This window comes from Natator depressus, chromosome 4, assembly GCF_965152275.1.
Source record: "Natator depressus isolate rNatDep1 chromosome 4, rNatDep2.hap1, whole genome shotgun sequence".
Taxonomy (NCBI): Eukaryota; Metazoa; Chordata; order Testudines; family Cheloniidae; genus Natator; species Natator depressus.
Window position 1 is genome coordinate 78,387,629 of NC_134237.1, and position 17,150 is coordinate 78,404,778.

The following is a 17,150-nucleotide window of genomic DNA, read 5'->3' on the forward strand; positions in this document are numbered from 1 at the left end:
TATCATTTTAGCACATAATGCATTAATATAACCATGGTTTATTTGCGTGTGTGGTTTTAGTTTTAATAATAAATCCAGCTGCTTTGTAAATGGAACTATCATAGGCTTCCTCAAGCTGCTGTATCAGTATATTTTCTGTTCTTTTGCAAAAATACAGTCCTCTTTCCTTATCTAAATTGAATGATAATATGCTTGAGCTATTTCAGCTTTGCTCCTCTTTTGGGGAAAACAATTATCAGCTCTATGATACTGTATTACATTACCTAGAAAACTTTCTGTTGCTGATGTTTCCAGACTTCTTTTACTTGCAGCTAATTAAACAGTAATCTGTTTGAGTCTGATTTTAATCCCCCCCCATATTAGATTTCTAGAGATGACAGGTTTAATCTGTATCATATGTGAATGTGCTGCACCTATACATAAAAAAAAATCCACGTGTACATAAAGCATGCTTGTGTTAGCTAACATTCAGCACCAGCTGCTCATGAATTAAAATATAAAATGTTTAGCATAGATTTTTCTCTCATACATTTTTATGCAAAAGACTTAGCTTTGCTAATAGCCACAAACCCTTTCTTCCAAAGTTAAAAAAATCTAGCTTGATAAATGTTCTTTAATATTTAAAGCTATTTGCAGCACAAATACATTATATAGGTTCAAGAAAGCAGTGGAGTGGGAGTTACCTGTTTCTCTTCCTTGCATACCAAATAACCTTGCATAAAAGCTACTTAACCTCCATAAAAAGTATTTAATATTTATAAGTCAGCTGTGTCTGGAGAGCCTAAATGCTTTATTTTTTTTTAAATAAGCAAAATTTTTAATAACTATTTTTAATATGGGGACTAAACCTGCAAGATGCTGAGTGGCTTCAATTCCTATTGATTTCCATGGGAGTTTGGGAGCTCAGTACAAGGTTGGGCCTTTCATTTATTGAAAGTGAATTATTAAAAATCTAAACTACTGATATTATTTCATACTATAATAATTTTAAATCCCTCTGAATGAAAATTGTGTCTAATTGCTCATTCAGATATAAAGAACAGAAAGAAGTATTATTCATTTGTCTGAATTTCTGCCCACAGATGGATTAATTGACTGCATGGATCCTGACTGCTGCTTGCAGAGTTCCTGCCAAAATCAGCCCTACTGTCGTGGACTGCCTGATCCCCAAGATATCATTAGCCAAAGCCAACAATCACCATCTCAGCAAGCTGCCAAATCTTTTTATGACCGGATCAGTTTTCTTACAGGGCCGGACAGCACCCATGTAATACCTGGAGAAAATCCTTTCAATAAGAGGTGAATATGAGTAGATCATTCCTTCATCAGCATAAAATGATATTTTAAAGTGTATATATGATTCACATTGTTAGGAGGTCCACTGCAATTGTGACATTTAATGGGGTGGGCTTTCAACAAATGCATCATTAATTTTTTTTAAAATATTAATATGACTATTTTACCTGATTTCTTACAAAAATTCAAATGGCTGGCGCTAGTGAGTTACACACACTTTGCCATGTTAGTACCTAGGTTCTAAGAGGCTATTTCATTCAAGATTAAATAAATCTTCATTTAACCAGTTGATTTGGGTTAGCTCAGTTGGCAATATATCAAACCAATGAAAATACCCCAGAAGGAAAGGCAGAGGGGCACTTTTTAAGCTGAGGTCAGTAAATAATATTAATTATGAATTAATGTAATAGGATTATTAAGTGCATGACAGTATGGTTGCAATATACAGTTTGACTGGTGCTTTACAGAGTAGTAATGCCCTAAAAATAAACCAGGAACTGAAAGCAGGTGTCTTTTACATCTCACTGAGTGAAAGAAGATGATTTACACTAGCATTCCTGAATCTGCAGTTAGCAGCATTTGATGCAGTTGGGCACAGCAATTGATTAAAAGTTGGTACACAAATGTTCCTTATTGCCCCTTTTACATTTTATACTTCTTGGTCCGTACAGAGTTACAGATTGCCTTGGAATTAATTGGAAAGTACATTTTTCTTTATGAAAATGCCAGAGATATGACACAGAAGGAAAGCCTAGAATTTATAAATTTTAAAAATTCATCCCTAAATTCTTGGTAACTCTCTCAAGACAACGTGCACCAAATTAAATATACAGGGTAAATATAGAAGCAGTTAGAGAATGTAAATTAGAGTTTATAAGAGGGCAATGGCTTGGCAGAGTCTCAGTATGGATTACATAGATGCCATGTAATGGTGTGTTTGTTTTTTTAAGTTGTGTTACTGATAATCATGCTAGTAATACCTGAGCAAATAATTGCGTAATCTAATTCTGCACCTTTTCCCACAGCCTTGCATCTGTCATCAGGGGCCAAGTATTAACTGCCGATGGAACGCCACTCATTGGAGTTAATGTCTCCTTTTTACATTATCCAGAATATGGTTATACAATCACTCGCCAAGATGGAATGTAAGTTTGCTGCCAGCCACTTCTATCATTAGAATATGGAGATTGCAGTTTTCCTTAATTTGAAAGCCTTGTTCCACCAGGCGTTGTAGACACTATCACTGCAAACTGTTCCTTTGTAAATACTGCAAAAACAGTTATCAGACATTTTCCTATTTGTTGATTATTTTCTTTTAATTATTATTTTGAGAAAGGAAAAAGTTCTTGTTTATTCAAACACAGAGGCCATATTCTCCACTTTCTTACCCCAGTTTTACACCAATGTAATTTGAATAACTTTTCCATTGCTTCCAGTTGCGTTACACTGGCATAAAACGGGAGCAACAGGATGAAGAATCAGATCCATAAAATGCAAACTGTAAATGGCTTTGCACAGTATGAGACTTCTTTTTACTTTGCTGAATAACCTTATGATTTCTCTTAGGTTTGACTTGGTGGCAAATGGTGGTGCATCTCTAACTCTGGTGTTTGAAAGATCACCATTCCTCACACAGTATCACACAGTGTGGATTCCGTGGAATGTCTTTTATGTCATGGATACCCTGGTCATGAAGAAGGAAGAGAATGACATTCCCAGCTGTGATCTGAGTGGATTTGTGAGGCCAAACCCTGTCATTGTGTCATCACCTTTATCTACCTTCTTTAGGATTTCTCCTGAAGACAGTCCCATTATCCCTGAGACACAGGTACAATGTGCTTTAAACTAAATAACATTTTCTATCAGATGTAGTTTAGATTATCATGAAGAAGATATATGCTGCTGATCTATAATAATAAAGAATGTTGCATAATTAGTGAAAAAGTGCTATATGTGAGTAAGTTAACACCAGTATTATGTATTTTCAAAATCAGGTGCACAAAAGTATCATGCATGCAAATACCTGACTTGTATACATGCCTGCCATAATTATAAGATACTGCGTGTCATGAACTGACAGATGTTAGCTGTGCATTGCCTTACAGGATCTGATGATCCTGCATGTTCAAAATGGGCATAGATTTGTGTATTTGACTTTATGACTGTCAGCCCTTAGTGCTCAAAATTATTATTTTTTAAGAACACACCTATAAAATTGCAAGTGAGAGATGAGGTTTTTTTATTGCACTGCAAAGCCTTTATAGGACTATAGTTTGATTAATGTTATCAATTCATTGTTAATAAATATTATGTGCATTTGTATTTTTTCAGTAGTAAGTGAGAAATTTTGCATTTGTGATATTTAAGGACATGATCTTGCAGGGCACTGAGCACTTTGAGTACCTTTTGAAACCTTTACACCTCCACACTTCGTAGGAGCAAGACCTAAAGTTGGGTTAAAGTTATCAAAAATGTACTTTTGAACTAAAAATATATGCTTTGAAGATTTTTTGTTTCTAATATAGATTACATTACATTCCTGAATCTCAAATAACTAATCACTAATAGAATTTTCCTCTGCTCCCAAATAGAATTGCATTTGAAGAAATGATAGTCATCTTGGATTTTCCTGCTAAATTAGCTATTTCGTTTGTTTGCTTGCTTGCTTGCTTGCTTGCTTGCTTCATTATAACTGTGTAGAACATGTTTTTATAACTCTTCAGGAAGAAATATCCTTGCTTCCTGAGGGGGAACATAGCGGGTGCAATTAAAATTGGTTACATTTAGAGCTTTTAAGAAAAGGACAAAACAATAAAATAATTCATGGTAGGAACTGGTAAAGTATAAACAAATTGCAATTAAATATATTTAAGCCTAGGCTAGGCTAGCCAGTATAGGCTTTTATCCTTCAGTGCTGTTTCTCTACATTTGATAGCTGCAACTTAAGTCAAAAATTATTTGCATAATACAATCCATTTCAAAATAGCTCCAATTTTCATGTTGTGGCAGCATATGATAGATTTGGTTCCAAAAATTGATGGGAAGTGGCAAATATATTATTATAAAACAAGGAAAAGTAATAATGTACAATGCTAGTTGTAAAGAACCTTAAAATCTTTTTGTTACATATGCATATCTAAAAAAATAAAAACAATCCCCCTCCAAAAAGCCATCTTCACACCTGGCTTATTGTTTGACCTGTGCTAATGTGAGCACTTTTTGATTAAGGTAAGACACTAATTATTCATGCAAAAAGCTAATAATTAGACTATGCAAAAACACAAAGTAAGGATTGTTTTCTCCACTCAATGCATACACATAACTCATAGTTCTTCTAATGGAAGTTACACAAATATATCAAGACTAATATACTCCATGAAGGTCAGATTCTAATCTCAGAAGCATGTGCATAATGCTACATCTCCCAGTACAAATTCAGATTTGCAGCTTATTCTATTCAAAAACTATCCATTAAGTTTCTGAGGAATGCTTGCATTTGTTTTTCTGAAAAGAGCCAGAGCCAGATTTACTGTAGGGGAGATTGGAGTTGGCATAGAAAACATAGAGGAGCAACTCCCCAGTTCCCTGCTAATCAACCATCCTGCTAATGTGGATTGGCAACACTCAGCACCACACGCAGGGGAGAATAGTGTGCTGCATTAACTCTAGAGGTAACCCTTCATCATCCCTTAAAGGTACTGTAACCCTAAGAGTGTTCTTCTGGAAACAGTACTTTTAGGGGATGATGAATCATTACCTCTAGAGTCAGTGCAGCACACAAAAGGATTTAGGCACCTAACTGCCACTGTAGGTGCCTAAATCCCAGAATCAGGCCCCACTGGGATTCACAAAATACCTGCTCAGCTTCCACTGAGCCCTTAGTCAACCAAACTTGCTTAGCCTTAAAAGTTCCCAAGGTGCCATTGTGTCTGCCTGAGCGTATATGCACTGAAGTCCCATGCCAGGCACCTAACAGACACCTAAGCCCCCGAGCATTCCACAGACTGGAGAAAGATAGTCTTTCCTCTGTCTAACTTGCCTGTTGGGTCTGAGCTGGTAAGCATGCAGCTCGCTTCGTGGAATGGTCCAATACATGAGTTCACAGAAAACAGCCAGTGCCAGAACCGCTGCATCCTCATAACTTTTAGCCCAGTGGTTAAGGTACTCACCTGAGATGTGGGAGATGCTCGGTTCAAGTCCCCCAGGGAGCTGTTCTCTCTCCGGGGAGTGACCTAACAACTGAGCTATGGGATATTCTGATGTGGAGCTCTTTCAATCTCTCCTGTTGAAGCTGCTCCACTGTGAATATGAGTCATTGGAGCAGAAGGACTAGATCCTGGTATGACACTTCTCAGAGTGCCCAGGACTGTGGATCACTTTGTTTCCCCCCTGGCCTCAGTGAGAGAGTGAGTTACTGGTGCTAATCTGGGTGTCAGCTCCCTGACACCATCAGTCTGTTGCCCACCAAAACAATCTCCTCAGGCCTCTGCCATCCCCTACTTTGCCTTGCAGGTTAACAGTAGGTGTATCCTAGCCTCTGAATCCTCTGAAAGCATCCCCACTGTAGTATCCAGCCTCGTCACTGGGGACACTCAGAAATTACCAGATATCCTCTCTCCAGAGGAACAGTATACACACAGGCTGACAGGTACAAGTCAGGATCAGATCCTGTATAACATCACAGCACTAAAATATATTTATTGTGAAACAGTCATAACTTTATTAGCAAAAATTGAGATTTAAGAGTTAGAGAGTAGGGATAACAAGTGGAAACAGAAATGGTTACATAGTAAACAAGTATAATGTGCCTCTTAGAGTCTAAACTTAACTTTCTTCTTTGAGTGATGGTCCCTATGCGTATTCCTCCATGGCTACACATGCGCCCAAGTCGGAGAATTCTTGACAGCAGTGTCTGTTAATCTGCGCATGTGCCCTCGCTCTCCTCATGCCTCCAACTTGGAAGATAAAAGGCAGAGTGGACTGACCGCCTCTCCAGTTTCTTCTTACCACTGCATAGCTTGGGTTGACACCTCCAGTGTCTGGAGCTTCATCTTCCTTTATTCTGTGAGCTGCAAATACATATGTATATACTTTGTAAAACATTTTAGAGCTTTATCTGATAGTTTTTAGCTAAATTTGGTAATTTAATAGTTACACTCTCCATCAGGAGGAATTCCCTTCTGCCCCGTACTATGCCCAGGATTCTGAGCTTCAAATCTGTGCTTCCAGCCCATGCTGCTTCTCAGGCAATGATGACCTTTACTGCCTTGGGATTGCGCACCTCTCAGCGAGGTGTAGATCGTGTTACTAGTTCCCTGGTCATACTTTTGAGGGGTGGGAACTTTGCCTTAAGAAGCACTTATTGGAGAATTCCATGAGGCCGCAGTCAGACCCGGGGCAAGTCTTCTTGTTTAGCCTATGTGGACTTAGGATGTTCTAAGTCACAGGGTCATGACAAGAAAGTCCACAAATCCAGGGCTCTGTCAGTACCAGACTGCACTCCAGCAGCAACAGTGCCTCTGGTACTAATTGCTCCAGCTCTGTTAGTTCATATGGACAAGATCCCTTGCACTCTAGAGAGAGCAGTCTTATGCTCCATCTGATGACACCTTTGATCTCTGAGATCCCCAGCCTCCATCACCACCAGGTCCTTCCCTCACAAAGAAGGTCCTAAATCCACCAGGAGTTGCAACTTAAGTGGAAGAGTCTCTCTCTCCCATTCCATCATCTAGTCATGGTTTCCTTACAACGGAACCATTGGTACTGCTAATGGATGCAGAATCAGCATTTTCTTTCTCAGGAAATTCTGAACCACCCAATGAACCGATGTCTCCTCCTCTGAGGCATGCCTTCCTAGACAAGTGACCTGGATTGGTCTGGAACCAACCTCCAAACCTACAACTGCCTCAAAACTGTTGATACCCCATGCCATGGGGACCTTCACAATCACTGTTTGACCCACCTTATTGGCCAAACTGGGGAGCGTGGGGCCTGTATCATCCAGCATAGTCAACGCAATCTAGGGAGTCAGTCCACTCTTCCTCACCAAGAGGACAGCCAGAGATTCCTCCTGACGCCATGGAAGAGAAAGATTATGAGCTGGATCCAGCAGTTCTGCCAGTACCAACCAGACTGCCCTCACCATCTCTCAATGAAGCACTTGCTCCCATGTCTCCATTCCCCCTAATGACTAGAAGCAGGTTCAGGAACTGTTATGTTGGGTTGCACAGGAGCTACGGATCTCCCTTAAGGAAGGTTCAGGATCCTCAGCATAAACACGTGGAGATCCTCCAGTTGTCTAGATCCAGCCAAATAGTACTTCCTGTTAATGAAGCCATTCTGGAACCAGCTAGTACAGTTTGGAATACCCCAGCCACTTATGTCCTTACCCCCACGAGGGAAAAAAACCTTTATTTTGTCCCAGCCAAAAGGGCGGACATCTTGTTATAAAAATCCTTTTCACTGTGCCTGTATCATCCTGAACTCATTCTTTCTCATCTTGTTCCTAACTCTTTAGCTGTCTGAGCTGCCATAGACAGATCTAGACAGCAACATCCTAGATCTACTCCAGTCGATAAAGAGGGTAAATTGCTTGTTTTATTGGGAGGAATAATCTTCGCTTCTACTAGACTTCAGTTCAGAATAGCCAGTTACCAAGCACTGATGGCTAAATATCATTACCTGAATTATTGTAATACTTGAGTGCAGGGGACTGGACTAGAAGACCTCTCGAGATCCCTTCCAGTCCTATGATTCTATTATTCCAAATTCACAGACTTCATCAACAAGGAGAGAGCTCGATTTCAGGCTCTCACTGAGGAAGACCAGTTAAGTAGATGCAGCAGATACATCTTTGAGGACAGCAGCTACTGTTATTGTGATGTGCCATGAATTACAGTATCTTGGAATCATTCCAATCACCTACAAGCTATCTTCACTAACGTCCCAGTTTAAAGACATTATGTCTCACTGTTGCTTTCTAGATGAAAATGTCAGCAATCTTATTTGCATTTAGTTCCCTGGTGTTGTCTTGATGCACATTAAGGACAGCTACATTATTCAGTTGTGTCTGTTCTATTGATGACTGGAGATGATTTTTAAGTCTTCTGAAGCTGGAGAATGAGTTCAGGATGATACAGGCACAGTGAAAAGGATTCTTATAAATTTGCAGTACTCTGGAAACATAGTGCTTCAGAGTACCGCAAATGACTACAAGATCTCTTTCATGATATGTAACAGCTAATTTAGGCATGTAAAATTGGGATTATATTTTGTCATGTGCATTACTTTGCATTTAACATTGAATTTCATCTGCCATTTTGTTGCCAAGTCACCCAGTTTTGTGAGATCCCTTTGTAACGCTTTGCAGTCTTTTTTTAACTTAACTGTCTTGAGTAATTTTGTATCATCTGCAAACTTTGCCACCTCCCTTTTTGCCGATCATTTATGAATATGTTGACCAGCACTGGTCCCAATACAAGCCCCTGGGGACAACACTATTTGCCTCTCTCCATTCTGAAAACTGGCCACTATTTTTTTCCATGAGTGCTTGAGCCCCGGAGCATCCACAAAGTTGGTGCCTGTGGTCACAGGGTTCAGAAGTTCCCTTTCCCTGCACCTTCTGTGACAACCTCATTATCCCAATCTCAACCCCCATCTAAAAGATACTTTAGGCTACCACCTGCCGATTCCCACACACCATTTAGCACTCTTTTTCCACATCTAGAGTGGAATAACGATGGTCAGGTGGGTACATCATCCATTCCAACTATGCGATCGAATTTACCTCCCTCTCTGCCCCCTCCATAACCTCCATTTTCCACCCTGTGACAGGGTCGGGCCAGATGGCTACAGGAGAGTGATAGAAGACAGATATATTAGCCCCAGGTTAAGTAGGTCCCTTTTCCCAGAGTAAGGTAACAGGAAGGGTCCAGAACAATCGGGAACTTTTTGGAAACAATTAAGGCAGACAGGCTGATTAGAACACCTGCAGCCAATCAAGAAGCTGCTAGAATCAATTAAGGCAGGCTAATTTGGGCACCTGGGTTTTAAAAAGGAGCTCACTTCAGTTTGTGGTGTGTGTGTGAGGAGCTGGTAGCAAGAAGAGCAAGAAGCTGAGAGTGAGAAGGTGTACTACTGGAAGACTGAAAAGTACAAGCATTACCAGACATCAGGAGGAAGGTCCTGTGGTGAGAATAAAGAAGGTGTTGGGAGGAGGCCATGGGGAAGTAGCCCAGGGAGTTGTAGCTGTCACGCAGCTGTTACAGGAACCACTGTAGACAGCTGCAATCCACAGGGCCCTGGGCTGGAACCCGGGCATGCCCGGGTTCCCCCCATCCCTCCATTCCCCCAACTCCCTACTTGATACCGGAGGAGTTGACCTGGACTGTGGGTTCCACCAGACGGGAAGGTCTCTGGCTTGTTCCCTGATCCACTAGGTGGATCAGCAGAGTCTGCGGGAATTGTTCTTCCTTTTCCCCATGCTGGCCAGTGATGAGGCTAATTGAGTGAACTGCAGATTTGAGCCACAAAAGTGGCCAAACTGAGGTCTGCCATGAACCTCTGAGGCGAGCAAATCCACCAATAAGCGCAGGACCCACCAAGGCAGAGGAGGAACTTTGTCACAACCCCTTTTCAGGGGCCATTCTTACGAGGAGATTCTCAAACAACATAACAACAAGGAGCTCTTTTCCCACTATAAACCTTGTCCAGGTATGTCTAACACTCCATATTGCTGGTGGGATGAATCTTTCTGTGGCCCTGACGAGGAGCCATTTTGAAGTTGAGTTTTAGTGGCTTCTCTTCCCCTACACTTCCATAGCTGAATACCATGGATGCTCAAAATGATAAGGTTGACTTGGAGTTTCTGCAAGCCCTTGCTCAGTTTGGTGTCCAGAGTGAATTCTCCTGCCCCACATCCTCCTAATGAGAGCATAGGAACTACAAAGATTTTTTCTTCTACTCCCTTCACTTATCATTGGTTTAATTAGTGGTGAGACCAGTCAGCAGGTGTGTGGTCTTTGTTCAGTTCTAGTGTGTCATTGGAGATTCAGTTCTATGGATGAGCTCTATCATTCATTTGGTCTTAATTGTAAGCCGAACTGTTGATTTGCTGCTCACAAGATCCCTTACAATAATTTGAGAGGAAACCCTGACAGAGCTTGTTATGACTTCCCTTAAAGATTGGAGAACTTTATCTAGGTCTGGGGATAGACCCTTTCATCAAATATCTCCAAGATTTATCCTCTCCAGCTTGGGTCCAGCAGTTTTCATTTTCTATACTTCTATACCTCTGGAATCTGTAAATATCCTGATTTATACCTCTTCTGTGCTTCTATCTGCCTAAAGCTTTTTACAGCTCCCATTTCTGTTGTATCTGTATAATGCAAGGAATGGTTTAGGCCTCTGACTCCAGGAGAGGGTTCCAGCTCTCCAAGCAGAGCGAGAGGCACCTACCTCTAGCCCAGACTTAGAGGAGTGGGGCTTAGGATCCACCCCTTTCCTCAGCATCTGCTATTCACTAGCTTAGGCAGCACCGTCTCTTGCATGCTGGCTTTTGTGGATCCTAAGCCTTTTGTGGGCACCTCTCTCTTCCTGTGCATTGTATTTAGAGCCAAGGCACCCAGTTCAGGGTTTGTGAATTCCATTGGGTGGCTAGGCATCTAAAAGTTAGGCACTGCAATACTCAATGTTGGCAATGTCTAAGTCCCTTTGTGGATTTGGGCCTTCGAGCATTCATGGCAGTTGCTCAATGCAGCCAAACTCAGTAGTGGGAAGGAGTTCTTTACCTCACTCTGACTGTATCTTCTCCAGTCCTGCATCCATCAGTGCATATCAACCCCAGTTAGTTTCACCATACTCACTATGGCCCCATATTGTTTTAATTCAGGCCTGAGATGTGATTTACAATAGTCAGTACTGCAGTGCTAAGGCATTTTGCAACGTGGGTAAGTTGGGTCTCTTGGGCCATGTATGGCTGAATGGGCCAACTTGAGTTCTCAGGAGGACAGATTTTCTCTGTTTCTGTGGAAACTGAGATGACCCTTATCTGAGTACTATAGGTTTAGTGTTCCACAATTGTCCTTCTAAGAGGCTTGATCATGCATAAATGCAATGTTTCATCCTTTGGGATTTAGTAGTTCAGTGTAGTATTTTGGTACTTGGAATATTACTTCATCCCCTTGCAGAATTAGTATTCTTCAAGACACTTTGATTCCCTATTGGGAAAAGTTAGTGTATGAGCAGAGTGGCTGAGCTGATGAATTCTGATTTTTGTCCTTGAAGACCTTCTAGTTCTAGTTCTTCATTTAACTGATTCACCATCCGGACACCAGTGAGAAACTCTGTCTGTGTCTGCTGATTTAACTTTTTAGTAATAAGGTTAGAGAATTAATGGTTCAGGAGGAGGGCTGGAATGCATGTTCCTTACTCACCTCTAGATTGCCGAAGTTCTCAGGGAGCTCAGTTAAGACAGAGCACATCTAGTGGAACAGTGTGATTTGTAAGGACTTGTTACATTTCCAGGATTAGGAGTTAGATCCACAAAGGGATTTGGGTGCCATTTTAGACACCTAAGTCCAAAATTTAGATCCTCAAAACGCCCATTCAGCTGCTGCCCAATCCTAGGTCTCTAGGCCTAAAGTCCCTAGTCTCCTAAAAGTCCTTTTGGTGCCTAAAAATCTGCCACTGAGCATGTGCACAGCTGCATCAGGACAGACACCCAGGCCCCCAGCTCAAACCTAAAACCTAGTAAACATTCCCCATCTATGTCCCCTGTGAGACCCAATCCAGTAGGCATTCTCAGAGACCACCTAACAGATCAGTCCCCACACAAAGCACAGGAGCAGGTGGTGGTGGTGCCTGTGCCTTCTAGCAAAAAATTATGGTAGTTGTGGTGTCTATGCCTTTTAGCCCAGAGGTTAGAGCACTCACCAAGGATGTTGGGCCCCAGGTTCATGTCCCCTCTATATCTAATGTGGAGCAAAGACTTGAACTTGGATTTTCCACATTAGAAGTGAGCACCCAACCACTGAGCTGTGGGGTGTTCTTTGGTAGGGTCTCCCCCTCAGTTTCTGAGGTTGAAGCTGTTCAACTTTGTATAATTAAAGTCATTGGAACTGGGACTTGAAGTGTGGTCTTCCACCTCCTAGCTGAGTGCCCGAACCAATGGGATGTAAAATCATTCTCTCGCCCGGATCCACTGAATATTTAAGTATTTATACGAAGTGGAACGGCTTCAACAGAAAAGATGGAGAGAGACCCACCTGTTGCTATGCCATAGGCCAGAAGTTAGGTGCTGTCCTGAGAGGTTACAGATGTGGGTTCAGACCTAATCACACAAAGTGGGGTATTTGAATCAGCATCCCCCACATCCCGGGTGAGCGCTCTAACCCCTGGATCAAGATTATAAGGGGGAGTATGTGGCAGCTTCTCTTACTTGTGTTTGCAAGAAAGGGCTTAGGCACTTCATTCCAGGAGAGGATAGGGCTCATGACTATAAATCCCAAGCAAAGATGGGCACCTCCCTCTGACCCAGATTTAGGCACCTAAGATCCTTTGGGGGCAGTGCTTAGGCCACACCCTTCTCCTTGGCATTTCCTGTGGCTAACATAAGCAGCACCTCGTTCACCTTGCTGGCTGTGGATCCATGGTTAGGTGCCTAGCTCTCCCCATGCATTCCATAGGAAGCCAGGGTGCCTACGTCTGGGCTGTGGATTCTACTAAGCAGCAGAGCACCTAAAGTTAGGAGTTGCAGTGCTGAGCCCCCTTTGTGAATCTTACCCTAGCAATAGTCAGTTTTTCATCTCAGTAAGACCTGAATTTGCCTCCTGGTTCTTAATGAGGCAGCCATCCAAACCCACTGTAGAGCTTTCTGAAAATGCCCGCCAGAGTGGCCTGTTTACTTTCTGTTCTCTCAGCTAAGCAGGTGGATGGATGCTTTAGGACTTAGCACTACTCATCTTCACTTTCTGGTTGCAAGAGAAGATTTGAGTAAACTTTGGGACTAACAGGAACCATCATGCTGTGTTCATTTATGGATGTTGTTTTCCTTTGTTTCTCTACTCAAGTTGTTTTTTTTTTTCCTCCAGAAAGAGAACAGCATCTGTTAGTTCACTTTTTAAGTGCAGCGTGGGAGTCCTTCAAACATCTTAAAGAGTTGTTTTACCTTGAAGGTCTTAGTAAAGGAACAGATCCTCAGTTACTTATATCTCTGGATGGGTCTTTACATTTTTAGCCTGCAGAGATTTGTTTACCCTCCAGTTCAGAGGAGCATCCACTATACTCTCTGCAACTTGGGCTGAGGCACTGCAAAAGTAATTTTAGAGGCAACACAAATATCACCAATTTTAAGCACTTTCTTAATGACAGTACTGTGTGTCATCTGCTCTCAGTGATGATTGGTGAAATGGGAAGAGCAGATATTTGACAATTAATAATTGCTTATCAGTAATTGTGCCTGTCCTAGTAACCTGTTCCCCATTCGACTCCTCCTTTCCTTTCTACTGTAATATGAAGTTTTACACAGTGTGGGAAGTTTCTGACTGGAGGAGAAGAGAGGTGCTTGCCTATATATACCTTACTTGAATGACAGCTTTGTTGCATCCTAAGCTTCCTGTTAGATGAGCTAAGCTGCTGTCAGTGATAATTGGTCATAGAAAGAGGAAAGAGAAGAATATAGTTAATGTCATGTAAATCTTTCTTAATATGCCTGCAGTAGTTTCCATCAGTTATCGGATATTATGACATCTAAGGCCTCTTAAACTCTATAGGCCAGGTCCTTGGACCTTCTTAAAGAAGCATCCTCTTAAAGGGTGCATAGGCAGTTTTAAAACTGCATCTGAGGATTTCCCTAGCATAGAGCTCCCATAGCCAGCCCTCTGCCAGCCTGTATTGGTGCTTGCCTCAACATAGATGACATTTTGGGGTGTGGAGAAGCTGGGTAGAGCACAGTGCTTCCCTGCACACTGTTATCCACCAGTATAAGTTAGTACATTGGCCTTGGCTGCCCCCAGGACCAAGGGATGGAAAAGTAGAGTAAAGCTGCCTATATTTGTTTCCCCGGAGCACTAAGTGCTGCTATGGCCCCATACTGCTTTAATTCAGCCCTGAGATGTGATTTATAGAAAGCTTTTAATTTTAATGGGGATGCTTGGTGGCTCTGCCTTCAGTATTTAGGAATGTGATTCTTATCCAGTTAAAGTCCTGAGTGAAATAAAGGTGATGGACTATCTTAATCCATAGAACGCAGAAACCCTTCATGTCCAACTACCACACACAAACTCTAATTCTCATGGGAGGTGGAAAAACTTATAAAAACAGGATTGAACCTTTCTGATATGAGAAAGCAATGAGCTGATGTCCGAACAGTGAAAATTGATCAGGAAATATGGGGAAGAAAGCTCTAGTTTAAAATATTTATAATACAGAAATAAGACAGATATTCTATGAAACACTAGTATTATTATTTAACATTTGTACAACAGTAGCAATTAGAGGCCCTAATCAAAATCTGGATCCCCATTGTGTGAGGGGCTGTACATACACATTCTAAGCAATAACTTGCTGCCCATAAAAGCTTATTATCTAAATAGGCAATATAGACAAAGGATGGGGAAAAGAAATTATTTTGTATGCTAACAAGTAACTTCATAATTGCATTCTTAATTATAGTAAAATTGACTTGTCACAATATGGTGTCTTCGGTTTGTTGATGTTGCTCAGAGAACCATTCTCACTTCTGAGTGAATTAAGTGTCTATCCCAGAAGAGCACTGTCAGCTTCATGCAGGGACATGTAGGAGTGATTGCTGGATCTCAGATGCCCAGTGCTCACTTATCTTCAATAGGGAGAGTGCTAGCTGTATCACAGTTACTGTATGTGATACACAACATGGATGGTGGCTTCAGAAGAAGCTATTTGCCCATTGCACTTAGACAGAAAGAGGATGCTTTACTGACAAAACTGTTGTGGAAAAAGAGACTGGAGGTGTTCTTCCAGGAAAACAAAGAGATGTCTTTGACATCAGACAGACAGACAGCATGCCTAGTGGGCATGACTGCGAGTCCCTAGTGTGCTAGCACACCTGTGTAAAGAGAAGCGGGAGCTGGGGGTGGTGAGAGGGAACAACCCTGGCATGCTGGCTGTGGCTCACGGGGGCTGGGAGAGGAACGCTCTGCGCCCATGGGCAGGAAGGAAAGACCCACCCAGATGGTAAGTCTTTGAAAGTTTGCAGCAGAAAATAATAATTGAGCGACTACATCACAAAAAGACTTTAAGATGTCTTTAAGAAAACGCAGAATATTGTGCTTTCTTTTGTTAGAATGTTTTATTTTATTAAAATGCAGTTCAGATATAGGCTCTGATTCACTATGGATTTTAATATACTGTTCAAGGTATGATTTTAAAATACTATTATATTCAGTTTAATCTGAAAATAACTTACATTATTGTAATGTTTCTTTATCAACAATTAGGTACTGCATGAAGAGACTACAATTCCAGGAACTGATTTGAAATTATCATACTTAAGCTCCAGAGCTGCAGGATATAAATCAGTTCTTAAGATCACCATGACCCAGTCTGTTATACCATTTAACTTAATGAAAGTTCATCTTATGGTGGCAGTGGTGGGAAGACTTTTCCAGAAATGGTTCCCTGCATCCCCAAATCTGGCTTACACTTTCATATGGGATAAAACTGATGCATACAACCAGAAGGTCTATGGCTTATCTGAAGCTGTTGGTATGTACAGTGTGATGCTTTTCTGAATTTATTACTGTCTTGGAATCATAGTGTTAAATTGAAACTGACCATATCAGTTGATCAGAAAATATTTAGCACAACAGCATTGTACTGAAATGTATTAGAAAGAATTAAGGTAAACTTTTCATTATAAAAATGTATTTGAAAATAAAAAGAGATCACAAATTGATAGTTTTTCATTTGTATTAAATATCTTGGAGGATAGACCCAATGTGGATAGTTTTTGTGGATCTCATTTTAAGCACAGTGGAAAATTAATGTGGAAAAAACCCACTCTGTACTGCACCCTTGTCTTGGGACAGACTTAGTCAGTCTACTGCTCTTTTTAAAAACAAAATAATTTTAACCATCTGAAATTCCTTTTTTAAATTATGAAATATTTGAACAATCTCTGTACGATAAAGGATATACAGGTTTTAATTTAGTTTGTGAGGGCAGAAAAATCACAAGCTTAGTATAGAAATGTAAAGTTAGTTTTCTGAACAAAATTCCATTTTTCAACTATGGTGGGGAATATGAAATGTGATTTATTATGATTCCAGTGTCTGTGGGTTATGAATACGAGTCTTGTTTGGATCTAACTCTCTGGGAAAAGCGGACTGCCATTTTGCAGGGATATGAACTGGATGCCTCTAACATGGGTGGTTGGACATTGGATAAACATCATGTGTTGGATGTTCAGAATGGTAAGGATGTATTCTTGTTATTGTTCATTTTAATATTTTACTCTAGTGCCCTTGCTTGAAGCATATTGTTATAATTAATCAAATATTTTCTTCGGTTTAAAAAAAGTACCATACCTGAACAAAGATTTACAGTTTATGCCATATTTCTCCCTCCTTAAAATTACATAAACTGTTGGGATTTTCCTTAACAAAGGTGTCACAATGATAAACATCTTATTGAATTTTTTTAGTTTACAAAATTTTATTTTATCTTCAAATTGGTTTTAATATATGTTTAATATTTTAATGACTGTGTGTGCCATTAAGGAGGCCCTGATTTTTTTAAAAAAATCATATCTCAGAATACTGAAATTGTTTCCTACTAGTTATGTATTATCAGTGTGATGACTGGCACTTTTGCTCCCA

General features: G+C 40.8%; 1 protein-coding gene across 25 annotated transcripts in view; it reads left to right on the plus strand.

Moving 5' to 3' along the window:
* Window positions 1-17,150, plus strand: part of TENM3 (teneurin transmembrane protein 3) — a 1,226,612-nt gene that overhangs the window by 1,153,503 nt on the left and 55,959 nt on the right. For all 25 annotated transcript variants that reach the window (XM_074951193.1, XM_074951194.1, XM_074951199.1 and 22 more), the window contains 5 exons: window positions 1,083-1,299; window positions 2,322-2,441; window positions 2,863-3,124; window positions 15,771-16,038; window positions 16,602-16,745. In XM_074951193.1, coding sequence (XP_074807294.1) covers window positions 1,083-1,299; window positions 2,322-2,441; window positions 2,863-3,124; window positions 15,771-16,038; window positions 16,602-16,745 — 1,011 coding nt within the window. The remainder of the gene's footprint in view (window positions 1-1,082; window positions 1,300-2,321; window positions 2,442-2,862; window positions 3,125-15,770; window positions 16,039-16,601; window positions 16,746-17,150) is intronic.